We start from the raw sequence: 26,183 nt of genomic DNA, 5'->3' as shown, positions 1-26,183 counted from the left end.
TATTGTTACAAATCAAACGAGCCCAGAATTTGATTGTGTCCCTGGCAAAGCTGGTCAAGCCAGACCCGACAGCGCACCTGGCTCGCTTCCTTCTGCCCTGCGTTAAGAGCAATGAAATGGCGGGGGGTTATTTTTGGTGACATTTAGAGCCTGTTGCCTTCGGTGGAAGATTTCTCAGGGGCGACAGGAGCTAGCGCAGGTCTGCGGGGTAGGCAGGGCGAGGAGTTTGCAGGCTGGAAGCGAGGGAAAACCTGGGGTTGGTGGGGAAGAGGTCGTCAAAACCCTGGCAGGACCCCCCCCGCCACCAACAAGCCCGGCTCCTCCCGCACCTCAGCATCTTCTGGCTCTCAGCAAAGGTTGGGTACCGGATGATGTTCTCCGGGATGCGGTTAAAACCTAAACCTCTTAGGAGATCCTTAGCGCGATGATCTGCTCTGGTGCTGTCCTTACGGGGAGGTGCAAATGGCTTTTTGAGGCCGGAGAGCTACTGGAGGTATTCGAGAGAGAGAGATGCGTTTTTCTTTTTAGTGCCCGTCCTTCCAGGGATTTTGGTTCATTTTATTAGAGGGCACCGGGGAAGTGACTCACCCTTCACACCCAACGCCTTTATCAGTGAGCTATCAGCCCTGTTTCTCCTTCTGCCTCCGCCATGCAGTTCTTTCACCTTTTCTGGCTTTTCTTTAACCAGAGCACGAAAATGCCAGTGTGTATGTGTGTGTGTATATATATATATATATTTGGCTTTGACTCCCATTCTGGTGAAAGTTTCCTCTATAATATGCTTTATGCAACGGGGGCCCCTTCTAACTTTGACGTCTCTAAAAGCATTTCTTTAGAGACACCCTCTTCTCTGGCAGTACCGTTGAAATCTTATTATCGTTAATGGGTTTCAGCGTTGGTTTGAAAAATAATGGACCTGGCGTCGTGCACGTCGGGACGGTCTCTATAAAACGTATGTGGGTTTCTTAGAAAGCCCAGCTCATTTCAAAATTAATCAATTTGGACAAAAGTACCTGCTGGGGGAGGCTCGCGTAGATTTTCTGACCTTTGGAGGGATCTTGCCACGGGTTCACCTGTCCGGAGATGGGAATACTCAGCGCTGCTGAAGGTCAGACCCTGTTAAGTGTCTTCAAGTGGGGCAGCAAAGTCATGAGCAAGGTGGGAAATCCTGGCGTCAATTTTCCGGCTCAGATCTAAGATAGGCAGGCAGGTTCTCCTCCCCGTTTGCTCCCGGTGGTCCTTTCTCACCCATCGCAGTGTGCCTTGGAGAGGTGCACCTGAAGCTGCCGTCCTTGCCTTGGTTAGGAAGGGTCAACGCAAGGCAAGGGGTGTCTTGGGATGTGTTGGCTGATCCTTTCAAACCTGCCTCAGCTCAGCTCCCCGCTCCAAGACAGGCACTGGATTTTTGGCTTGAAGGAGGTCGGCAGAAGCTGCCAGGACCTTGATGTCTCTGAGGACTGAACCCCAGGGATGCATCCTTCAGCTCTGGTCTTGGTGGCCATGGCTCTGCAGAGCCACGAGGGTTTGGGAAGCCGTCAACTGTGGGTGCGTAGCATGGAGGGGCTGGCAAAGGAGCCCCATTTCTGGTGTGAAATGGCCTTGGTGCAAACTGTGAATACTAACGGTTTTGGGAAAGGCCAGGCTGGGGCTCCGGTTGTTTTTGAGGGATTCTGGAAACGGGGGACTGGGGTGACCTGTGTAGCTCTCGCTTGTCATTTGGGGTCCTCTACAGTGGAGCACCTTGGGGTGGCACCGGCCGGCACTGCTCTCACCAGCTCCTCTCTTCTTCTTTCCTTCCCCATGTCCCACAGGACCATATCCCAGTGCCCTACCAGCCAGACTCCAGCAGCAACCCCTCCTCCACCACCTCCTCCACACCCTCCTCGCCGGCCCCACCGCTGCCGCCCAGTGCGACGCCCCCGTCCCCCCTGCACCCCTCCCCGCAGTGCCCGCGCCAGCAGAAGCAGTTCAACTTGCCAGGTACCGTGAGCTCCTCACCTCCACATCTGCCCGATGAAAGGGGCTCGTGCCCCGCGGTGTCCTCAGGGTAAGGGTCTGCTCCAGCTGCTTGCCTGCCTGGACTTACACTGGGATGGGGAAAAGTTGGAAGCAGAAATGAGCAGCAAAGATGAGTTTAGGATAATTCAGCTTGGGAGGGAGCCTGGGAGTCTCTAGTGAAACCTCCTGCTTGAAGCAGGGTCAGAGCTCAAAGCCTGATCCAGTTTGGTCTTGAAAACCTCCAAGGATGGAGCCAACAGAACCTCAGTGGGCAACCTGCTGCGCTTGAGGCTGCAAAAACCTTTCCAGACATGACTTCCCCATGGCATGTGCCCATTGCATTGCCTCAACAGCAAACGGGAAACAAGGTCTTACCCCTCTACGGGGGTAACTTGGGTTGACTTCACTGTGTCTTTGGGGTGATGGGCCCCCAACAAGCTTGTTGGCAGCGCATGTGGGGTCACAGTTGGGAGTAGCTGATGTTGGGGGTATCTGAGGTAGCTTGTCCCACAGAGTCTTGCCTGGGTACCTGGGATCCATCTGCTCCTGGAGCTCAGGCTTTTCAGGGATGGTGGAAGAGGCAATTTGGTCACGGTGGCTGCAGGACACAGGAGTTACATTAAATGGCCATAAAAGCTTCTCCTGCGCTGAGGATGTGCTGAAGCCTGTCCCAGTGCGGCTGCCTTTGGGATGTCTTTGCTGCTGCTCCAAGGAAGGTCCCTTCCTGGAGGGGAACAGCTCAGCATCGCTCCTGGCAGCGTGGAGGAGGTCAGCTGTCCTCAGCCACCCACCTGCCCCTCCAGCCACTCCCAAAAAGGGCCTGGCGAGAGGAGAGGGAGCCGTGGCGCTTGCTCATCTCTGAGATACTGAAGCACTTATGGCCGCCCCAAGGGCTGGTGACCCCTGTTTGGTCTGTGGCCTTGAGCCTCTTTGATGGGACAGCAGCTGGGAGGTTGGGGTCCCTCCTGCATCCCAAAACCCCCAGGGTTCATGAACTGGTCCGGTAGGAAGGAGCGTCAGGAATGCTTCTCCGCAGGAACCAGACGGCACCTTCGTGCTCTGTTGATCTTGCTGCGCCATGGTGGGCCCTCCCTTCCGTCTTGACAAGCCTTCAGCGAGGAGGAGGAGGAGGAGGAGGGAGGCGAGGGGGGATTTGACTGGCAGGATCCATCACCGCAATAACAAACATTTCCAAAAGCTGGGAAAAAAACCCCAATCACCAACCAACCAACACAGTCCTTGTGTACCCGGAGAGGCTGCGGCCGTGCACAAGTCTCGCTCGCTGGAGTGTCCGGGGCTCAGGAGGGATGCTGGAGGGGCGTGAGGAAGACAGCGGAGGACCTGCGAGGAAGAATGAGCACCCCAAGGAGTGACCCATCTGTCAAGGAGTGGCTTGGCTTCCTCTGCTGCTCCCCAGGTTGGGATTTCACCAGCCACAGCCCTCGAGCCTCCAAGTGCTGGGAGGATAGTCCGCGGCGTGGGTTTCCGTGCTGGTATAACCGAGTTCATGGTGGTCCAGCCAGAGCCGAAGCATCCTGATGTCTCAGCAGTGCCATAGCCGCGCTCACAGTGATTAACAGCCCCAAACTGCTTGCTGGGCAAGCCCTAGACCCTGCCTGCTGGGGCTGGGGGGAGAGGACAGAAGGTCCAGCGTTTGGTGACCCAGTCATGCATCACTGCTGGAGCAGAGACCTCTCTGCAGGTCTTTTGAGATCTTATTTCTTGTTGCTTAAAGCAGAAACCACAGAAGCAACCCCCACAGTGGGCAGCAGCATCTTCTTATGGGGACCTGGACATGCTGTCACTGCCACCATGGCTGAGCCACCGCAGGGAGCCCCTGGCACGCTTGCCTGGCTGGCAGGGATGGAGCGGGGCAGGATCAGACCCCGGCAGCTCTGGGAGGTGGTTGGTCTATGCTTTCATGTCCATGATGAGCAGAGCCCTGTGGCGAACGGGAGCCGGTCTGACACAAAGCAGGACTTACCGTCCTTTTATCTTCCTGCGCGGGAAGCTCTCCATGGTTCATCTCATCAAGATGGTCATCTCAGGGATTAGGATTTGAGCTCGGAAATTGCAACACGGTGACCTTTTTCGGCCAGAATTACCTCCGAGTCTCCTTTGATCTTGACTCGGGGGTGCTTAGGTCCCACTGCAGAGCTGAGGTCGGTCTTCAGGGTCTCGAAGCTGGAGAGAAGTTGAGGGATGGTCTTTGGTGTCTTGAAGCTTAAGGATACGGTGCCTTCTGAACTAGTGCCAACATCTGATGGCCTCAGCAGCTCTGTCTTGCCTCATACCCATGACCTACCTGCCCAAGTGAGTCAAATCAACCCTTGGGCTTTGCCTGCTGACAACGGGGAGCCGATGGAGGGGACCACCACCCAGATCTGGGCAGCGGCTCGTGGGGCTGCCAAGAGCCGTCGGCTCCTTTCAGCGCACTGGGAGGCAGGCAGGGAGCCCAGAAGGACGTATCTCTGAAGCATGGCAAAACAATGCAGTTAGATGGGCTAGATCAGGCAAAAATGGGCAGCAGCTGCAAATCCATGGCTCGGTGTTTCCACAATGCCGAGTGGTTCCCAAAGGCCGGTTGGGAGCCGAGCACTCCAACCCCCTGGGCTTTTGCTGGCAACCAGGTACCGACGGCTTTGCAGATGACATCGAGACTCTCCGAATGGTGTAGAGCAGTAACTAGTGGTGGCAAAAATTAAATTATAATCCAGACAGATCGTTAGAGGGCTAAGGGCTTAATTTTTTGTCCTGGACACCCTATGCGCCATCGTGGGTGGCATCCTCCGGAGAGATGGCAGTAGTTGGGTCATGCGGAGGATGCCCCGGACCTGGGGCTGATGTTTCATGGTGCAGAATTGGGCACAGGTTGGGCTCTTTCCAGCCTCTGGCGCTGCGGGTCTGTGCTTAACCCCCCCTTTTCTCTTTTCCAGCTTCCCATTACTACAAGTACAAGCAGCAGTTCATTTTCCCAGGTGAGTCTCTCCCGTAACGTGGGGTGCTGAGGGGAGGGGGATGCATGGCTGGCTCTCCGAACCCCTGGATTTGTGCAGGGGGTTTGTGCTGGGGTGGGATTTCTCCCTAAAACCAGTATATTTTCGCCGGACCGTGCGCTACTAAGATGCTGCAGGGCTGGGTGGCCCTAAATTACACCCAGCTGGTAGCTAAGGGTGTAACTAAATTGGACCTGGATGTAACTGAATGGGATGGAGGGAGATGTTCGGTGGGATTTTTGTTCTCTTGGGTGCCCCCAGCACTGGAAGGGGCTCCTGGTGCCTCCCAAGCCCGCCCTCACTCCACTCTCTCTTTTCCCCAGATGTGGTACCCGAGACGCCGACCCGAGCCCCGCAGGTGATCCTCCACCCCGTCAACTCTAACCCCATGTGAGTCCTCCACCTCCTCCTCCTCCTTCCCCTCCTCCTCCCAGCTAGCGCCACTTTCCCCTCCCCAGGCAGTGCATCCTCCGCACCCTACCTCCTCCAGGCACCCATGGGTGCTCCCCTGGCTTCGCAGGACCGGTTTGGGGCTCAGGGATGCCTTTTGGGCAGGTTGGGGTGGATGGTCGGGGTTACACACGAACCCCCCACCCCCACCCCGCGGTGTTCCTGCTGCCCTAACCCGGCTCCTGGCTCTGGCTCGTGTCTCGGGGAGGAGAAAGGTTGAAAGGAGAGGGCAGGGGATTGATTTATAACCCACAGCCATGCCCAGCGCTTCGCCATCAGGGAAAAAAAAAAAAAAAAAAGACTTTCAGTCCGAGAAGCCAAAGCCCAGGTGATTAATCTCCTATTACATTATAAGCGGAGAACCAGGGTCTTTGAGGCAGTTTTAGTAAAGGTGGTCCTTGCAGTCCCCTCCCGCCCCCCTGTAATATTTTCAAGCCCGATAAACTTTGCACTGAAATGAGTTTTGAGCTGCGGCGTCTGATCGGCGTTATTAGGACCAGCTCTCCCCAGCAGGTCGGGTCCGAGCTGCTTTGCCGCACCCGGCGTTTGCCGAGGTCCTCGTGCCCGCGCCACCCCGGCAGCGACGTTACGTTTCTTGCCGAGCCCTTTTATAAATGCCCTTTTTTTTTTTTTTTTTTTTTTTTTTTTTTTTTGAGGGATTTTACAAGCCAGGAGTTTAACGGATAGGGTCTGGCTCCAGGCTGCCATGTGGTTTGTGTCCGGCTCACCCACGCTCTCCAAACTCCATCGGCGACTGCCGGGGGGGTCCGGCGGATCTCGCTTCCGGGGGAGGTGATGGGAGAGACAGGGATGGAGCCTCTGTCTCTGCTGGTGGCTGGAAAATTAATGGCAAAGTGGTTAAGTCAAAGCCTTATATATATATTTTTATTTTTTTTTTCCTTCCCTGGCTAAGGCAAGGTATCAGGGGTAGGGGCTGGCGGGCACCTGCAGGGAAAACAGCTTTCAATATGCAAAAATCTGTGATTCTCCTCTTGCTCGCCCCACTGAAAATAACCCGCGGGAGCCGCTGAGGTTACGCCGGGCTTGGCTGGGTTAAAGAGCAGACTCGGCTTCGGATACTCGGGAGACAGGTATCCGTGCCTGGGTTAAAGAGCAGGCAGGAGGAGACTGCTGCTCCTGCAAACCGCCCCCGCATCGTGATGGGCGGCAGAAGCCGTCTGCATCCACCTGGGCTTTCCGTGATGCTTGAAATATCGGGGTCGGCTCCTTTTGCCCATGCAGCTCTGTCTCCCCTGGATTTATAGCTCTTTAGTGGCAATTGAATGGGATGGGGAAGCACAGGACCACCCTGTCCGAGTGGCTCGGGGAGCGTTACGCCTCTCCTCTGATCCTTGCTGTCCCTGGGAGGGGATGCTCTTATTTATTTTATCGATAAGAATAATTTAGAATCTATTTACTTTATGCTCAAAACCACCCGAGGTGCTCCAGCTGATCTTCCCCACGGAATTTCCCTAATTCTCTGTGAACTGGCGGGTGCAGCGAGACCCTGGTGAGGGACCTGGCGGTGGGGAGGTGCTACGTAAATGGAGAAGAAAAAGAGGAGCCCCTGGCCCGGGGAGCTGGGAAACTAGGCAAATTCCGGTGCTCTTGCTGCAGGGAGGGTCTTTGAAACCTCCACTTCTCAAAAAAAAAAAAAAAAAAAAAAAAAAAAAAATTGAAAAACATGTTTTCTTCTCTTCTGGCTGCTAATGAGCCGCGCTTGTTGCTTTGGCTGGTGTTAATTGGGAAGATAATTTTGATCTTAGGAACCACCTAAAGATGGCGTGAACGCCTGCCCCAGCGCTGCCTCGAGGGTGTCACTCTGTCCCTTGCCCCCGCGTTAGCCGGGGGTGACACCTCCTGGGGCACACGGCCACGGGGCATCCTCCACACCCTGCGCTTTGGGCGATGGGATGGAGACCTGGCCGTGTGCTCCCGCATCGCCCAATCCATCCTGGACCTTCACGCAGCCGATGTTAATTAATGCGTTAATCAATATTGCTCATCCTCGCTATACTCCCCCGCCTCCCGGGTGAGCACCCGGAGCCGTCCTCAGGGATGGAGGCAGCCAGGGCATGGGTGGTGGGAAGGGGTCGGTTTTCCCGGATCGGCGGCGAGCCCGGTACTTCTCCTCCCCGATCCCTTTAGTCCTGGTGCGGAGCGATGCTGCGGGACGCAGGACTCGACGCCCGGGCGTGCTCCCCACCTAACCGTGTTTTCACCCGGCGGTAATTCGCTAATTCTTTTAACAGCCTGGAAGGAAACCCATTGCTTCAAATTGAAGTGGAGCCCACCTCGGAGGTGAGATGGCCAGGCTCGCTCCTCTGCTTAACGGGCCTTCATTTTATACGCGTCCTGGGCCACGTTTCACAGGAACCAGCTAAGTTTAGCACCTGTGCAGTGAAATCGCCAATAATTAGCACCTGTGCAGTGAAATCGCCGATAATTGAATTCATGGCCAGGCCTGATCCTGCTCAGGCACCCGTGTCCCCACCCCATGAAGGGGGACCCTGGTGGGCCTCGTGTCTGCCCTCAAGTTTATAACTCCATGAGCTTTTCTGAGATGCGTTAAAAATGCGGTGGGGAGGAAAGGGTGGAAGGGGAGGATGCGGCTTTTAATGGGCTTCGTAAATTCTGAGCTTCAAGAGAGAAGCCGGACCCATCCCAGGGGGGTTGGGGGCTGCAGACCGAGGGGTGCTGGGCTGGGAGAAGTTGATACTAGGTGGAGCACAACTCGGCAGGGGTGGGATGAAGCGCTGCTTTCAGGGAAATAAATTAAATGCTCCAGCGTGTGTCGCACCCTTATATTTAAGGCCCCATCCCTGGAGGGGTTCAAGGCCAGGTTGGACGGGGCTTGGAGCAACCTGGGCTGGTGGGAGGTGTCCCTGCCCAGGGCAAGGGATGGCACTGGGTGGGCTTTAAGGTCCCTTCCAACCCAAACCATTCTATGATTCTATGATTAACCCTGGGGTAAAGAAATGCCTCCCTGCAAAATCTGGGTTTCTGATGGCTTTGCATAAGACACAGGCGCCCGGTTGCCTTTGGAAGGTACCTGCCCGGTTTCTCTGGGTCTGAGTGAGCAGTAGGTGGGTTAGCGGGGTTTTGTCCACGCTATCTTCCTTGGCCCCGTTTTTTTTCCCCTCTGTTTTATTGCGCTCACCTCCCTTCCGCCCCTCCGCAGAACGAGGAAGGCACGGAGGAGGCGCAGGAGTCCGAGGATGACTTTGAAGAGATGAACCTCTCGCTCCTCTCCGCGCGCAACTTCCCCCGCAAGGCCAGCCAGACCAGCATCTTCCTCCAGGAGTGGGACATCCCCTTCGAGCAGCTGGAGATTGGCGAGCTCATCGGCAAGGGCCGCTTCGGGCAGGTCTTTCACGGGCGCTGGCACGGGGAGGTGGCCATCCGCCTCATTGACATCGAGCGGGACAATGAGGACCAGCTGAAGGCCTTCAAGAGGGAGGTGATGGCATACCGGCAGACCCGGCACGAGAACGTGGTGCTCTTCATGGGAGCTTGCATGAGCCCTCCCCACCTCGCCATCATCACCAGGTAGGCTCCGACGCCTCGTGCTCAGCCAGAATCTTTTTTCTTTTTTTTTTTTTTTCCAAAACACCTTCCTGCGGTCAAATGTTCTCAGGAGAAAAGGCTGGCCATGCCTCCCTGCCCTAGTAAAGGGAAGTTCTCCATCTGCTCTGTGCTCTTCAGCCCGCTCATTGCTCTGCCGTGAGGACAGGCGGAGAGAGGTGAGGGTGTTCAGCCTGGAGAAGAGAAGGCTCCGGGGAGACCTTATTGTGGCCTTTCAGTACTTAAAGAGGGTTTATAAGAAAGATGGGGACAGAGTTTTTAGCAGGGCTTGTTGTAATAAGACTAGAGGTAACAGTTTTAAACCCAAAGAGGGCAGATTTACGCTAGATATGAGGAAGAAATTTTTTACCATGAGTGTGGTGTAACACTGGCCCAAGTTGCCCAGAGATATAGTGGCTGCCCCATCCCTGGAAACATTGAAGGCCAGGTTGGACAGGGCTCTGAGCAATCGGATCCAGTTGAAGATGTCCCTGCTCATGGCAGACTAGACTTGGACATCTTGGCATCTTGGACCAGATGACTTTTAAATCTCCCTTTCAACCTAAACCATCCTCTGATTTGGTGGGGGGGCAAAAAGTGCCTGGAGCTGGCCCCGCCTGGCTGAGGTTGTGTTGTCGAGGGATGGAGAAACCCACTCATCTGGTTGCAAGCGAGGAACACCCCGGGGCTGGACCGGTGTGGAAATGGCTCCAGCAAAAGGAGACTCAACCTCACCATCATTGGTTGGTGCTCCTCCACCACCGCCCTTGTGCGTCCCGCAAAGAAACATGATGGTGGAAACGAAGGAAACAAAAGAGTTTTAATGAGAAACAGGACCCGCTTCAGGATCCTGGCAATGAGCCAGTGTTGCGCGGTGGAGGTGCCGCATCCCTGGAAATATGGAAGGTCAGGTTGGACGGGGCTCTGAGCAACCTGACCTAGTTGAATATGTCCCTGCCCATGGCAGGGGGCTTGGACTAGATGGCCTTCAATGGTCCTTTCCAACCCAAACCATTCTATAATTCTGTGCTGTGATTTATGCTGCAAAGCAGATAGCAAACCCACGTGAGTGAGTCCAGGCAGATTCATCTCGTGTAGAAGTGGAGCTTGGGACAGAAATGATTTGCTTTAACCAGGAGGGATGTAACCTGGTGGGATGGGCAGCTTCTGCTCTGGGTTGATTTTGGGTGGTTTGGTTTTGTTTTTTTTTTTTTGGCATGGTGCCCCGGTCAGGTCCCTGGATGGGTGATGGGGTCTGGACCCTGCTCCAGCACTGCCGCAGCATGGAAAAGCCTGTAATTGCGTAAAGCAGCTGGCCACGTGCAGACACGAGGTTTCATAAATAACTCGGTGCTGTGAAAACAGCTCGGGTGTGTGAAGACTCAGCAGGATGCCAGTGTTAGGTCAAACGGTCTGTGAAATGGCCAGAAGGGCAACAGAGGTGGGAAAAATGGTTATTTGCAAGGAGAGCTGGTTCTCCAAGAGACTGGAGCCTGTCCATGGGGGGGGTCTCCTCGCTCCCAAGGAGGTGGGAAACCTTGCAAGATAAGTCGTAGAATCATAGAATGGTTTGGGTTGGAAGGGACCTTAAAGAGCATCCAGTGCCACCCCGTGCCCTGGGCAGGGACACCTCCCACCAGCCCAGGTTGCTCCAAACCCCGTCCAACCTGGCCTTGAACCACCTCCAGGGAAGTCACGTTCTCCTGGAGCATTTCCTCCCTCTCCCGAAGCTGTTGTCTCTATTCCGCCCAAAACTGGGTATGGGACTAGTAAGCGTGAGTTTGGGATGGGGCCAGGGGAGGAAGATCGAGGGCTTGAAGAGCTGCTGGCTGGGCGGCTGGTGATGCTCGGGGCCATCGCAGCAGGGTGAGGATATGACCAGGGTAGGTTAAAGGTTGGACTCGATGATCTTAAAGGTCCCTTCCAACCTCAGCAATTCTATGATTCTACGACACCTGCTGGAGGGGGCTTCTTGCAGCTGGTTGGGAAACGAGCTGGGATTTGCGGTCTCCCAAACCATCTCAAACAGCTCCAGAAGTGCCTTGGTCTCAAAAAATTGCCACGTACCCTCCGTCACCCGTGTGCCTGGTGGGAAACGCAGCACTGAGCATCCCGGCATATTCCTTGCATGGGTGGGCAATCCCAAAATCCCCTCTGGCCTCGTGGCGGGGAGGCTGCAGCCGCTCCCAGAGCGGCTGCCGTCACGTGGAATAAGTTTATTTTTGAGTCTTTAGCAATTTCCCCCACCGCTAGACCATGTATTCAGCTGCAGGGCTTGATGTGGTGCCACGTTTGCATCCCGCCACGGGTTACCTTCTCTCGGAGAAGTTTCCCCGAGGTGAGGTTGAATTTCCAGCTGCCTCCTGGCAGCGTTTCAAAAAGCCTGTGCTGAAAAGGTAACGCTTCCAACAGCCATTAGCAGTGAAATATTGCATCATCCCTTCCTAATGTCCCCTTGGAATCGGCACCTTCCAGTCCCCCCGCCAGCTGGGGTGGCTCTGTGGGTGCTGGGCTGGGGGCTTTTCTCTTCTCCCCCGCCTTGATCAACAGCGAAGGATTTAAGCCCAAATTTGGGGCTCCTCATGCCGGTCGTTTGCTCCCTGCCCCGCTGGGTTCCTGGGCTGCATTTAGCCTGGGGGCTGCATCCTCCGGAGACGGAGTGACTCCAAAGGGGGGCTGGGGACTGGAAAAACTAGGCTTTTTATTTTGGGCCAAAAAAAACCCAAAAAAGTAGTCCTCTGGGAAAATTCAGGAGCGTTTCAGATCTCCATCTATGAGCCGGCTTCGGGCCAGAAGCTTTTTGAAAAGTGTGCAAACACACGTGTTGGTCCAGGCGTCAGAAACCCCGTCCGTGTTGGTACACCGGGCAGCGCCGCCGCCTCCCCCCCCCGAGGAAAAAACATCTTCTCCGTCCCGCTCCGCTCCGCCGTCCCTTTGCAGCCACTGTTTGCTCAGCTTTTCAATCCCATTCAATATCAAAAACCCGGGCAATATATTCTTTTTTTTTTTTTTTTTTTAGCAACGAAACGTTTTCCATTCTAATGCCTCTTCATATAAAACCGTAAAGGTGCCATTTTTGACAGTTTGACAAAATAAATCTGTGCGCCGCAGTAGCTTGATGCATTAATATGAGGTCTGCGGAGCGCGCCGCTCGCCTTGCTTTTCTTCCCAGCTGCACTCGGTCCTTTTTTTAAGGTCAAAGTACAACTTTTTTGAATTGCCCTAAATATAACCTGTGCTCAGAACGTCTCCGAGCGTTGCCTGCTCTTTGCCTCCGAGCTTTTATCCCTGTTCTTCGAAGGCTGAATCCGCATCACGGTAGTTTTTCAATCGCAACTGGAAAACCGTTTGGTTTCCTCCTGTTGGGATTTCAGGGCCGCGATCGGCTTGATGCTGGTGGTGGACTGGCCATGAGGACACAGGAAAACCAAAGGGGATGCTGGAAGGGGGGCTCAGGGCCCAGTCTCAGGGAATTTTTGGGAAGCCCAGGACTGCGTGAGTGCGCAACCCTTAGCCTTAGGTCATTTCCAGACACAGTTTATTCCCCTTTAAGGCTTCCCGAGGGGCTCTGTCCTGCTGGTGCTTCCCCAGGAGACACCTCCAGGGCTCTTCTCAGGGCAAAGCATCCCTCGCATTTCCCGGGGCGTCGGCGCAGGGATGCTCCCTTGCCCTTGGGCCCGCAGTCTTTGGCTGGGCTATCCTTGGTTGGACATTTTTGAGGGCTGCTTGGGACATCTTGGATCATCTCCTGTGGGGAAAAGTCTTCTTGCCATGTAGAGGTCTCCATCCCACGTGTATTTCCTTATCTGGCTCCGGTTCTTGGAATAGGCAGGTCGTTCCTAAGGGATACGACAGCTCTGGGGACTCTTCTGCCACGGCGCAGCTGGGAGCTGCTGCTTGGGCGTCGTAGGGAGTGAGTCTGGGAAGAGGGCAATGTGGTGTGAGCTGGACTGGGAATGGTTGAGGATGCTGGGAATGGTCGAGGATACTGGGAACGGTCCAGGATGTGGCTCTGGGGGAAGAGGAGGGAGGCTGGCGAACGCCACGCAGGGAAAGCATCGCTCTTCAAACAGGATTTTTCTGCAGGGACTCAAGTTCTCCCTATGGGTTTGCAGGAATAACTTTAAACCGGGCTTTGCTTGGAGCGGGGGAAAATCAGTCCCAGCTGTCTGATGGGGCTAATTACGGACACAAACCCAGGGCATCCGAATTTCCTCGCCCGCTCCTCCCCGCACACCTCCCCGGGGCTGGACTGGCTGCGCGCAGAATAGGCCCCTTTTTCTTCTGGGTGCCCAGAGGCTGTAGCTCAAGGACACTTTTTCCACCAAGAAAAAAAAGAGCAGTTTCTTGTAGCCGTTGAAGAAATCTCCACTTTTCCTGCTGGCATGCTGGAAGCAGCTGCCCGGCCCTGGAAGGGGCTTTACCACGCCGTGCTGCCCGGCGCTGCTGGAGAGGGGTTATTTATAGATGGGTTTATTTTTGCTTTTTCACATCCCTACGTTTTCCTTCCTGCTTGCTTGCGTTATTCAAGGATGCTCTCGTTAGCAGAAAGAAATCTCCCCTTCCAAATACCATGGCCCCCAGGCAAAAGCTGGGAGGGGAAACTGAGGCAGCAGCTTGCGGTTGGCGTGATGCTTTTGGTTAATGCTCTGATTTTTCTCTGTTTTAACCATTGGTCTGGCCAGATGATTGGGACTAGTACTGTTTAACGTCTTCATTCATGAGGGATGAGGATGGGATAGAGTGTCCCCTCAGCAAGTTTGTGGATGGCACCAAGCTGCGTGGCGCGGTGACACGCCTGAGGGACGGGATGCCATCCAGAGGGACCTGGACGGGCTGGAGAGGTGGGACTGTGTGAACCTCATGGAGTTCAACAAGGCCAAGGGCAGGGTCCTGCACCTGGGTTGGGGGAACCCCTGGTATCGATACGGGCTGGGGATGGAGGGATGGAGAGCAGACCTGAGGAGAAGGACCTGGGGGTGCTGGGGGGTGAGAAGCTCCACACGCCCCGGCAACGTGCGCTGGCAGCCCAGAAACCCCCCGCAGCCCGGGCTGCATCCCCAGCAGCGTGGGCAGCAGGGCGAGGGGGGGATTCTGCCCCTCTGCTCCGCTCTGTGAGACCCCCCTGCAGTGCTGCCTCCAGCGCTGGGGCACCAACAGCAGAAGGACACGGAGCTGTTGGAGCGGGGCCAGAGGAGGCCCCGGAGCTGCTGGGAGGGCTGGAGCCCCTCTGCTGTGGGGACAGGCTGAGAGAGCTGGGGGGGTTCAGCCTGGAGAAGAGAAGGCTCCGGGGAGACCTTGGAGCCCCTTCCAGTCCCTAAAGGGGCTCCGGGAAAGCTGGGGACAGAGTTTTTAGCAGGGCCTGTGGCAATAGGACAAGGGGTACTGGCTTTAAACTCAAAGATGGTAGATTAAAACTAGATATAAGGAAGAAATTCTTTACCGTGAGGGTGGTGAGACCCTGGCCCAGGTTGCCCAGCGGGGTGGAAGATGCCCCATCCCTGGAAACATTGAAGGTCAGGATGGACGGGGTGCTGATCTAGCTGAAGGTGTCCCAGGGAGTTTGGGACGAGATGACCTTTAAAGGTCCCTTCCAACCCAAACTATTCTATGATTCCTGAGTTGTCTCTTAATGCTACCATCTGGGTCGGAAAGGAAGAAATTTTCAGCATCTTTTGCCAATGGGAGGTGGCGACTCCAAAGAGCGCTTCCATCAGAGCCGCTAATAGATTTTCTCTTGGGTAATGAGCGGTGGGGACAGTTAACATTCATCTTAATTAGTCTTGAGCAAGAGCGAATGTGAGCCTCGGTGCTTTGAGCGCTGCATAATGGATAGCACGAAACGGCATCAAAGTCCTCGGCCGGGTGGAAATGAAAGGACTGAAAAAATGTCATTTGTGCTGCATACAGGCAAATGGCAAGTTGTTTTTGACGGCGTTGAATGAGACAAAGCCGGGCCTGGGTAAGCTCACGTCAGCTCCTTGGGGCTCCTGGTGCCGGCCCCCGTTGGTGGCAACATGGGGAGAGGAGGTAAAGCCTCAACCACCCAGGAGGTCTTTCAAAGGACAAAGTCTAACAGTTTTCTAATGCTTTTAAAATGGCTCGAGCCACCCACGAAGGTAACGGATTGCAGAAACTACCAGGTTTTAGGATTCTGGGTGTTCCTTCTGGGGAAATTGTTTTTTTTTTTAAAAAAAAGGGGGGGGATTTTAATGCTTATTGATCCTTCCTAAGGTTCCTGGATCTCACCGAGTCCGAGATGGAGGTGGGGGGATCAGCACGCTGGGTGCAGCTTTCTGGAGGGCACTAACGGCTCGTGTTGGGTGGGGGAACGTCGTTGGCGAGAAGGGAGCGAGGTCAGCAGGTCTGAAAAGCCAGGGAGAGGAGGGTTGAGCTGGAGCTCGCCCGTGGTTTGAGCTCCCGTTGACTTGCGTGGGGGATTTGGTGCAGCTTTTCTAAGTAGATTACTTGGGTTTTAGCGAAAAGCTCAAACTAGGGAGCCCGCGCAAAGACTTCTGGCTGGGTTTCGGCCCTTTTCTCATCGCACTGCGATGCCAGAGCGACTCCGGATTTACAGGGTGCAACCAGGAGCCAACTCGCCGGCTGCTGGCGATCCCACCCAGGGCTGCGTGGCCGTGATTTACGGCCCTGCCGTGGTGCGTCGGGAAGACCAAGGAGAACGCTGAAGAACATTAGGAATTAAGCTTGACCATGGCAGGGCGATATAAAGAGAATTAATTTGTCCAAGGTGCCTTTCAAGCAGAGGAACTTGAAGTATTTCTGCTGGAGACGGAGCATCTCCCAAACCCTTCCCTGGAGCCGGGGGTGGTAGCGGGTAGGGGGGGAGCTGAGGACCGAGAACAAAGATAAACCCAGGCTCTCTTCTCGCGCAAGAGACCGAAGATGAAAACAGAGTTCGCTCTTTCTTCCTCCGCGGCAAAGCAAAAAAGCTTTAATAACAGGGAATGCGTTACCTGCCACAAATTAATAGGGGAGGTGCGAGAGCGAGGGATGGGAGGAATATCCGAGATGCTGCGGCTGTATTTTACGGGATAACTTTCTTGCGCCACCCGGGCTAAATGTTGGGCGTCGTTTTGATCGTATAATTTATTTCTATGCTGGCTTTTGGCGATGTCTAACGCTTGGCTCCGCTGTCCGGAGGAATAAGCCCGATTTCTCGCAGGGGATCCTCTCCCATCTCCAGACCCCCTTCCGCACGGGCACGGAGAGCCCCGGGCAAAGCTCGGCGTTAACCGCTCGGCTCTTCCAAGCCTCTCCCCGTGCCAAACCTCCTGACATTTACGGTCTCCCGGCTCAGCTGCGAAGGATTTGGGGCTTGTATATCTTAACGTTTAGGGAGCTGGGGGCTGAGCCGATATTTAACGTGATTTGAAGGATGGGAGGAAAAGGACAAAAACAGATAGGGGCGGCTTGGTTTTTTCCCCCGGGGGTGATCCGTGGGGCCAGGACGGGCTGCGCAAGCCCATGCAGGCTGCTTGCTGCCAGCCCCTCGTTCTCTCCAGGGAGCGGTGTTGGCTGTTTGGTCTTTAATGAACAGCAAATTAGCTTTTTTTTTTTTCCTCCCTGCAACCCACCGGTCTCAAAAATACATCCTAGCAGCCTTCTTTCCTGCCCTGGCAAGTTAAGCAGGAGCTCTTAATTCCTGCCCGACGGGAGGGAAACTGAGGCACGGAGCTGCCGCTTTTTTTTCCTCCGTGCCAGGCTGGGGCCACGCATCCCGAAGACGGGGATATCCAAGATGCTCTTCAGCTCTGGGCCTTCTCTCCCTGCTCGTGGGTGTATTTTGGGCACAGAAACCGTGAAGTCCTGCCTCCCCTAAGCCTCCCCACACTCGAGCACCCACTCCAGGAGCCAACGCGTCACCTCCTGCCCTGTTTTCCTTTCTGCTGCGTTTCCCCCTTTCCTCGCCGTTAAATAATGGAGCTCGTAGATCATATAATAAATAGGTATTGACTTCATGCCACAGGCCGGATCAGAATTGATTGACCCGTGGGAATACACTCCTTCGCAATCAATAAGAGGCCATCAGGCTGGATAAATCTTGATAACGACTGACAACAGGAAAGTCGATACGTGTATTAATATATACGTTAAGCGCGTATGTATCTTCCGCCTTGGAGAGCGCGTTGCTTTTGGCAGCTCGCGCGGCCGGATGGGTTGGGGAGGAGACCGAAATCTGCCCAGCAAAGAGGATGGCGGGGACGGGGAAAGGCTCGATCCTCTCTCCGCGAGGGTGTTTGGTGTCGAAAGAAGAGCTGGCGGCGCCGGCGGAACTCCTCTTCCCCGTTGTAGCATCAGCGCCCCGCCGGCGGCTGTCAGTTAGCACCGCCTTCACGGGGGATGCTCGGGGTGGAAAGTTCTCCTTTGTGTTTTCAAAGCGTTTCGAAACGCCGTTAAGATTCCTATATCGGCTGTGGCTTCTTGGGGGAAGCACTTGACGCAGCGGGACCCGGCGCTGAGGCACTTTGCTAAGAGAGGAAGGGATTTAAACGGGTGTTTAAGGGAAAGCCTGTGATTAAGTGCCGCGCTGAGAGATGGTCCCACCAAGTCTTCCTGCTCCTGCCGGCTCTTCCCTTCGCTGTCAAGTGACGTCTCAGCACGATGCCTTATTTTTTCTTAAGTGTCCTCAATGCCGGGGATCCACTTTGGGGCTGGGGAGGGCCGTTTGCAGGGGGAAGGGGGGTTGTGGGGGACCAATGTGCTGGCATCCTCCTGCCCAGCCAAAGGGGAGGCTGCCCAGGGAAACAGAGCCCTCCCGCGACAACGTTATTCATTTTCTTCTTCGTAATAATTATTATGACTGTCGCAAAGTGGAGTTGGGTTCTAGGGAAGCGGCTGTCTTCACCAAAAGGCTTCGTTTCTTCCCTCTCTTCAAAAGAAGGTGGTTTGTTTTAAAAAAATTTCTTTTCCTTCCTGCAGTTCAGAAGAGCAGGAGGATCGCGGGGCAGAGAATATATTCGGCTCTTCCAAAGGCAAGGAGAGGTCAAAGCGCCTTCGCCCAGCCCCGTACACCCGGCCAGCCCTCTCGGAGCCCATTACGAGCCCATCCTTTCAAAAGGCAGCGAGTGGCGCCCGAAGCATCGAGTATTTTGGGATGACTTGTTTGCAAGTCAGGGCTTTAGATAAGCCGCCGGGGCCCGGGGCTGCTTTGCATTCACCTGTCTCTAAGCTCTTTTCCCCGCAGCCGTAGAATAACTCGTCTCCTCTGACACTATCTCCTTCAAATAAAAATGCATGGAGCTTGCTTTTTCTAAATAACTTGGTTTTTTTTTTTTCCTTTTTTTTTTTTTTTTTCCCCCCCCCCCTCTGAAGCAGCGATGGAGTCGGAGCTACTTTTCAGGGAGGCTGATCCCCCTCCTCTTCCTCCTCCTCCTCCTCCAGCCCTTGCAGTTTGGCTGTGCCGGCTGTAGTTATCTCGCGTGCCAGCTGCTGGGAGGAAAATTTTGCTGCCTAAGTAATATCCATCAAAGGACGGCGCTTCCCTCGCGCACAGATAGCGAGCGCGGGACGTGGGGAGCATCCGTCTCTGCAGGGCTTTTCTATTTCCCCACCTAATTTTGCTCCTCCGTTGGCAAACTCCGGGCTGGGGACCTGGGCTTTGCCATGGCCAAAAACATTGCTCGGGGCAAGTACTGCCGCCCTTTTGGGGTTGTTTTGGGAGACTTGCGTTCAATTCGGAGGTGGAGTTTGCTGGGAAAAGCACCGGGATGCCCCCGGAGGGACCAGGCTCCGATGGATGCTGATGCTCGGCATCAGGTCTGTGGGATCCCTGCTCCAGCATTTCATGGCACTGCGGTGCCGGGAAGCTTTTAGCTGCTGCTTTCCTCCCTGGTCGTGGTCCGGTGAGGATGGATGGTGTTTCTCGGTGTCCGGGGAGGACGGAAACCACGTCCTAGCTTTGTTGAAAACGATGGGAGCGGAGGGGAAGGCGGCTTCCTGCTCGCCAGCGAAGAGAAGGGAAATGAAAGGCAAGTTGTAGTCCTGGGGCTGAAACGTTTCCGTGCTAAACCGCAGGGCGCTGGGTATGCGCGGCTCAGAGAAGAGCCGCTTCGCTTCACACGGAGGTTTTGGCGGTGGCGAATCCCAGTGAAACCGGTCCTGAGCATCCCGCAGCAGGACCGGGAGGGACCCGGGGCCCCAATAGGACTGGGTGCCACTGCCATCCCAGCGAGGGTAGCTGGCCCAGGAACAAGCCAAGCTCTTTATCGCCCCTCGCAACCTTTTTATTAGGAGAAAAAAAGTCTGTGTGTGTGTGTATATATATATATATATAGGTGTGGAGTCTGACATATGCCAGCTGTCTCCTTAGACTGAGACCTAACATGCTCATTGCAGCTCATGGCAGCGTGGCCCAGCTGGCTGTCCCCGCTGTCCTTGGCGGGGCGTCCGGCTGCAGAGGGCATGAGGAGCTCGAGCTGGATGATGCCACGGCTCCGCTTCGCTCGCGCCGGCGGAGCAGGGAGAGCGTGCGTCAAGGGCGCGATATTTCTTATTGATTTTGAGGAAAACAAAGCCTGGGGATAAAAATTAACCCAAACCTCTCCCTTTGCTCCTCTCCTGTTTATTTTTCCGTCTCGTGAAACGCATTTGTGGCTGTCTAGTTTCAAAAGCGCGACTGCCAGACGTCAGTGAAAGAGAAAAACAAGCCAATATACGGAAACAGCTTGAAAACTTCCCGAATAACTCGGGCGCGGGCAGAACTCGTTCCCCCCACCTCCCTACCGCGGCTAGTCCTGCTCCAATGAAATCAAATAAGTCCCAGCTCAGCAGCTCTGCTTGCTGTAGCCGTATCTTTCTTAATATTCCCCAAAGATTTCTTCTTCTCCGGGCAACACTGAAAAATCAGTAAACTGATGGGAAACGTGAGGGCAGCATCGGAGCAGCCCCTCCTTTGCTCTGTCTTTCCTCAAGCACAGATGTAACCTGCTAGCAGAGGTATTTTTATATGAAGGTATTATTATTAATTCCCGTTCTCTCTCCTTCCGTGTCTCCCCTGGGTGTATAGTGCCGGCTATCACCATGGTATCTGAGCCGGTTCCCCATAAATCAATATACTAGCAAGTAATGAGCTTCCTGGGGTCTGGTATTTATCACTTTGGGGTGTTCAAATGATCCTATTTAATTTAATGGGCATTTATGCGGATGGTTGGGCAGAGGAAAGAAAAGCACAAAGCACCGGTAAGTAACAGCGTCGCGACCTGCGCTCGACTGCTGTACCGTCGGCTCTGAATTTATGCCTGTTGCTGGGCAGGAGCCAAGCTCAGGTCTTCAACCCCGTAGAGGCGATGGCCATCGACGTAGAGGCGATGGCCATCAAAATTGCAGGGTGCGGGGGGGTGGTGGGGGAAACCCCCATAGGGTGGGGGGGAGGGAGGGATGAGGCTGTTTTCACATCGAACGGCAAAAATATCAAGAGGCAGTGCTCCAGCTCTTCCTTTCTCATCCCTCCCAAATTGTTCCTCTGCAAGTCGCGTTGGCTTCGCTCCCGTTGCTGATGTCTTCAGCCCACGCTGGTGAAATGCAGAGTGTTTATAAAGCAATTTGGGATTTGGCTTGCTTGGCTGAACACTTCAGAAACTCATTTTGAATAGAGAGTTGCATCTGCAGTGGGATGGGGCTGGGACTGTCCTAGTGCCGGGGAAGGGGAAGGGACTGGGAGCTGAGGTTGTGCCGTGGGTTGAGGTGCGCTCCTGGACGCTGGGGACCCCTGGAAGAACCTTTAGATCTCCCTGAGCCACCCGGCCGGGCTGTCCCCTGTCCCTTCTGCCTCCCAGCTCTGGCTGGGGTTTGGCAGGATGCCGGGACACGCGTCGCCAACCTTCCTGCTCTGCCGACGGGTGGGATGGAGAAGTTTAGGAGGAGGAGAAGTGTTTGTTTACGAATACGTACTTCAGCGGTGAATAAGCCGGGATCCGTCTGAAGATGCAAATCATCTGCCTTTGTTTCTGGTGTCAAGCGTAGGCGGTCTCTGGCCTTGTGATCCGCAGCATCGCTCGCTCGCAGCCGGCTGGGTACCTCAATGCCGCGGTTCAGCGTAGACCTCTTGAAGTGGAAAGGCAGAAGATGATGTGCGTGCCCTGGGAGCCGCGCTTTGTGCCTGCCGCTCCTGCCCCAATGGGGAACGATTGACGGGAGGCGAGGAACGAGAAGAAGCGAAATTGTTGAGCTCTGCCATGAAAAGGTTGTGCAGGTGGTGGCTGAATGGGCTCAGGTGCTGCATAATAGACATCAACCGGGGCTTTATCTCTGCGTTGGCAGCTCCTTATCCAGCAAGAAAACTCTTAACAAATACCGGTGCGGCGGTTGCTAGTTGAATTAATTTGGAGGAGTTACTCATCAAGGGGAGGAGAGAGGCACCTGGGCTGCCTCGATGGCTCTGCCGGAGTCTGAGGAGCGGTGGTGGCATGTCCCATCCCCGTGGTGCTTCACCACGGGCTGGTACCACCACCCCAGGGCCGAGCGGTGGCTGCTCTCCTTGCGCCGGGGTTTGCACTGGCTGCATCCGCTGCCTGCTTTAATGCGGTCCCTCCATAAATGAAGTGGAGAGATGGGAATCTCATCAGTAAAGGGCTGCAGGCTCCACTCCTGGGGTTATCTCTGCGGTTCAGATAGGCAGAAATGTAAGGGTTTTACTCTTAAACAACCCTTTTCCAGGAAAACAGCCGATCTTAACTCACTTTAGGGCTGAAATCAACCCCCGCTCCCAGCGCTAATCTATTCATTGCATTTGCAATGTCAGTTCATGAGTAATGCAGACCACAAGCAACTTTCTGGAATGGTTTTCTCTAGGGGAAAAACAAGCGCTTGCTGGGGAGCGGGGAGGGCTGGGGGTTCTCCCTCCTGCACGGGCAGGTCATGGGAAGTGGCAGAAAGCCCGTCGCACCGCAGAGCTTAAAGTTTCACGGAAATTTAGCAAATTAGTGCAAAAAAAAAAAAAGAAAAAAAGCCTTTTACTGGACAGGTGGTCTGTGGTTATTTTGCAGCCTTTAATTCCAGTTGCAGAAACCCAAGGGTTGCCTTTATCGCTTATTTCCAAGGAGCAGTTTGAGTGCTTGGATCCTAATCTTCAGACAAATTCATATTTCTCCATGACGGCAGCCAAGCTATTGCAGAAGATAGGAAGCGGCTGGTTTAGTTAGAGGAGGACGGTGTTTGTAATTGCGGTTGCCGCGGGTTTGCGGTCCGGCTGGTGTGTCCAGGGACGTGCTGAGACAGCCGAGCAAGGAAAAGCATTACCGAGGTGGTGGTCTCATGGGTACGAAGACGTCCTAAACTCCTTGCTGTGATCCGCTTGCATCCAGCAAGGCTATTTCCAACACAACCTGCAACAAAGAACTCGGAAGGATGCTGTTGTCTTTCTAAAACCCATGAGATACGGGATCGGTCTCATTCCTGATTGACTTGAAAATTGTGGTCTCTGCCCATGGAAGGACGCGGAGCTTTTGGCTTAGGGGCGGAAGGGTCCTTTGTATCTGTGAGCTTCTGAAGAAGTGAGGTTTATTCCCAACAAACTCTATCCCAATCCCAGTCAGTTTAATCCCCCAAAGAGCTATCGAAAGCTCAGCTTCCCCATCTTTCTGGATCACATTTTAATTGCTCGTGAGGACCTTATTTGCATCCAGGTGATGGCCTTGGCCAGGAGACGGGCAGCAGTGACGGGGGAATGGTGACCGCCCTGTGGTTTGGGGGGGATTCCTGTTGCTGTTTTTGATGTCCCCAAGGAAAACACGGCTCAGCCTCCTGGGGGTTTTGCTTTGAGCCAGCCTCTGGGTCAAAAACGAAAGGAGGGCTTTATCGTGATGTTGCATTCCCGATTTCTCTGGATTTGCAAAGCGAGGGAAGTCGCCCGACGCTCTGCAGGGCGGTGCTGAGCATCTCCGCCCTTGGTGTGCCTCTGTCGTGGTTCCACCCCAGCCAGCAACTAGGACCACGCAGCCGCTCGCTCAGTCCCCCCAGTTGGGAAGGGGGAGAGAATCGGAAGAGTAAAAGTGAGGAAAAACTCATGGATTGAGACGAAGACAGTTTAATAGGTAGAGCAAAAGCCATGCACGCAAGCAAAGCCAAACAAGGAATTCATTCGCTGCTTCCCATGGGCAGGCGGGTGCTCGGCCATCCCCAGGAAAACAGGGCTCCATCACATGCAATGGGTACTTGGGAAGACAAATGCCATCACTCTGAACGTCCCCCCTTCCTTCTTCTTCCCCCCAGCTTTTTATACTGAACGCGACACCGTACGGTATGGAATACCCCTTTGGTCGGTTGGGGTCAGCTGTCCTGGCTGTGTCCCCTCCCAACTCCTTGTGCCCCCCCCAGCCCTCTCGCTGGCAGGGTGGTGTGAGGAGCAGAAAAGGCCTTGGCTGCTTAGCAATAATCAAAACCCACCAGTGTTTTACCGAGACTATTTTCATCCCAAATCCAAAACGTAGCACTACACCAGCTGCTAGTGAGAAAGTCAACTCCATCCCAGCTGAAACCATGAGCTTCTCTTCCCTCTCGTCCATCCCAGGGCTCCGAACCCTTCCCTCTCCCCGTGTGAGTGACACGGTACCCAGGCCAACCCAGGGTGGCTCGGTGTGATGCTCCTCAGCCCTTGCGACAAGGCGCAGTTCGGGCTGATTATTTCCATCCAAAAAGGGCAAAACCCGTTATTTCCCAGGGGACGAGTCCAGACTGGTGTGTGCTGGCATCCCCGGGGCTGGAGGCAAGGGGCAAAAGGGGAAAGCGGCAGAGCCGAGCGAGGATGCAGAGGAATTAAAACCTGTAACTTTTTATTTGTTAACTAGAACAGGATCAAATTAACGTCTGTCATTGGTGAAGCCTCGTTAACGAGATGTGTGTTCGGGCGCTTTATTTGCCGGGCACAGGTATCCAGTTTCATCTTTCTAAAGTTGCCTGTAATGAGCGTGGGTGGATATAGAAAAGCAAAAAAAAGCCCTTTTTTGTGGGCGGGAGTCGAGGCAGCATCCACCCACGTACTGCATTATGATATTCAAATGTCAATATATTTTTAATTGGTTTATATCCCCCCCCCTCCCCCTCCAGCTGCCTTTGGTAATTAAGGCTCTGTAAATAGATTTTACTGTAATTGGTACGAGAAGGAAAATTGGAGGACGTTGTACAGTGCTTTGGTTGGGGTTTGGGTTTGGTTTTTTTTTTTTTTTCTTTCTCCCTCCCTGTCTTTCCTCTTTTGACTCATATTACATCTGTGAGTATTGTATCCTCCGAGGGAAGAGGCGGGGAGCCGCGGCCGGTTTTGCACAAAAAGTCTGAAGCAAGAGGACCAGGTGGTTCGCTCGTGGCTGGGACGCGGGGAAGAGCTGGGGAACCAGCCCAGGTTACCCCTTACGGGGCTCACCACCACCACCACCACCACCACCACCACCGTGACGGCACCAGCACACACCGGGGAGCAGCACGAGCTCCCTCCCAGTGCCAAACTGGGGAGAGCCCCCAGTTTCCTTGCTGAATCTCCAATTTGCCTCAAGACGTAGCCAAAGCCCTTGCGGTTATTTATAGCTCCCTGCCACAGCCGCTGCCTTTATGATTTGGGGATGTTTCTTGGCGGGGGTTTATAAACCGTGTCTTTACCGTCTCCCTTTTCCTGCTCTTTCAGCCTGTGTAAAGGACGGACTCTCTACTCGGTGGTGAGAGACGCCAAAATCGTCCTGGATGTCAACAAGACGAGGCAGATAGCGCAAGAAATCGTGAAGGTACGGTATGGCGCGGGGGCAGCTCGGCACCGACGGGGCTCCGGATCCAGCCAAGAGCCCGGCCGAGCTGCTCCGGGGAACGGGATAAGAAGCCAAGGAGGCTGGGCAGGATAGCACCTCTTGGCTTTAAAATCCGTGTCTCTTAGACCTCCCTCACCCCACTTCGAGCTGAACTGGGGTGGCAGCAAGGCTTCCCATGGGCTCCCCATGCAGCGGTGAGCTTGGGCTTCATCCTGGCCGCGGCTTCTCTTCCCCCTTGGAAGTGCAGGTGTTTAAGTCCAGCTTTTCTGCTGCTGTGAGTTGCCGGTTGGCTATTCCTCTCCTCTTGGAAAAGAATAATAATAATAATAATCTGTAGTTGGTCTAAGGCTTCCACCTCTCTGTAATGAAAGCATCCCCGCGGCCGGCGGAGCCGGTGCCGTGGTGCTCACGGCGGGGGGGCTGTGCGTGCCACGAGGCAGAGCACACGTACATATTTTTCAGAGCTTAGAGAGGAAAAAAAAAAAAAAAAAGGCAAAAAAAAAGCTTTTCCTTTCACAGAGATGACTCAAAGCGCGTCTTCGACACTTCAGACGTGACCGTATAAATAGACGCCGGGGAGGATCCGCGCGTGGCAGGGTCAAGTGGCCGGGAAGCTGGAGCCCCAGCCATCAGAGCTTCCCATCGAGGGCCTGCAACGGCTCGTTTTCCCGAGAGGTGTCGAGCCATCTGCCAGAGTAGGGTTTTGCTGTGATTCCGAGCATATTTAACACCGAGTGGGATCAGAAGTATTTGGCACGTGTCCTACCCCAGCAGCCACCGCACGGACCCAGTGCCCTGCTCAAGGTCGGCCGGCACCCCAGACTGAATCATCTGGGGCTGAGCTGATGTTTAACCTATTTCTATGGGGGGAAAAAAAAAGAAAAAAGAAAAGAAAAAAGATTTTCTGGCAGATCTTAAACCCCCTTAAATATTCAAATCCGTGTTACAAACCGGAATTTGTTCCGCAATGTATCCTGAATGGTGCCATTCCCCTGCCAGTGGTTATGCTCTCTCTTATTAGATTGCCTATTTTGCGTTTATTTACACCCAAATTTAGCAAAGCGCATGCTGTTTTTAAAGGAAATTCCTTAAATTCCCCCAAAGTGTCTGGGCTCCGGGCAGGAGCTGACAGGTGAACGTAGGCTTGACCACTTTGCTGAGCCGCCCGTGTCTGTACGGACATTGCGAGTGGCGTCTCGGGAGCGGTGACGTGGCTGAGCCCCGTGTTGGGGTGTCGGAGGGGAAGCCACAAGAGATGGACCCTGCGTCTTTGGTGTGCTGTCCTGAGGCACCGAGCAGGTCTGCCTGCCCCAAGGGTGCTCCTGGGCCCGTTGGGTGATGCTCTCAGCCCCATGCAGGCTCTAGTATGCCCCAAGTTGGGTGGTGGCACCTTCTTGCAAGGTCGGGCTTGTGAGTTGGTGTG

At 54.5% G+C, this 26,183-nt stretch overlaps 1 protein-coding gene across 1 annotated transcript in view; it reads left to right on the top strand.

The window, feature by feature from the left end:
* The window catches only part of KSR2 (kinase suppressor of ras 2), an 88,069-nt gene that overhangs the window by 49,913 nt on the left and 11,973 nt on the right, over positions 1 to 26,183 (top strand). The window contains exons 10-15 of the mRNA XM_054219729.1: positions 1,812 to 1,980; positions 4,935 to 4,976; positions 5,318 to 5,384; positions 7,697 to 7,745; positions 8,626 to 8,993; positions 24,643 to 24,739. Coding sequence (XP_054075704.1) covers positions 1,812 to 1,980; positions 4,935 to 4,976; positions 5,318 to 5,384; positions 7,697 to 7,745; positions 8,626 to 8,993; positions 24,643 to 24,739 — 792 coding nt within the window. The remainder of the gene's footprint in view (positions 1 to 1,811; positions 1,981 to 4,934; positions 4,977 to 5,317; positions 5,385 to 7,696; positions 7,746 to 8,625; positions 8,994 to 24,642; positions 24,740 to 26,183) is intronic.

This window comes from Rissa tridactyla, chromosome 13 (assembly GCF_028500815.1).
Source record: "Rissa tridactyla isolate bRisTri1 chromosome 13, bRisTri1.patW.cur.20221130, whole genome shotgun sequence".
Taxonomy (NCBI): domain Eukaryota; kingdom Metazoa; phylum Chordata; class Aves; order Charadriiformes; family Laridae; genus Rissa; species Rissa tridactyla.
This window is presented reverse-complemented; position numbering and strand designations above follow the sequence as displayed.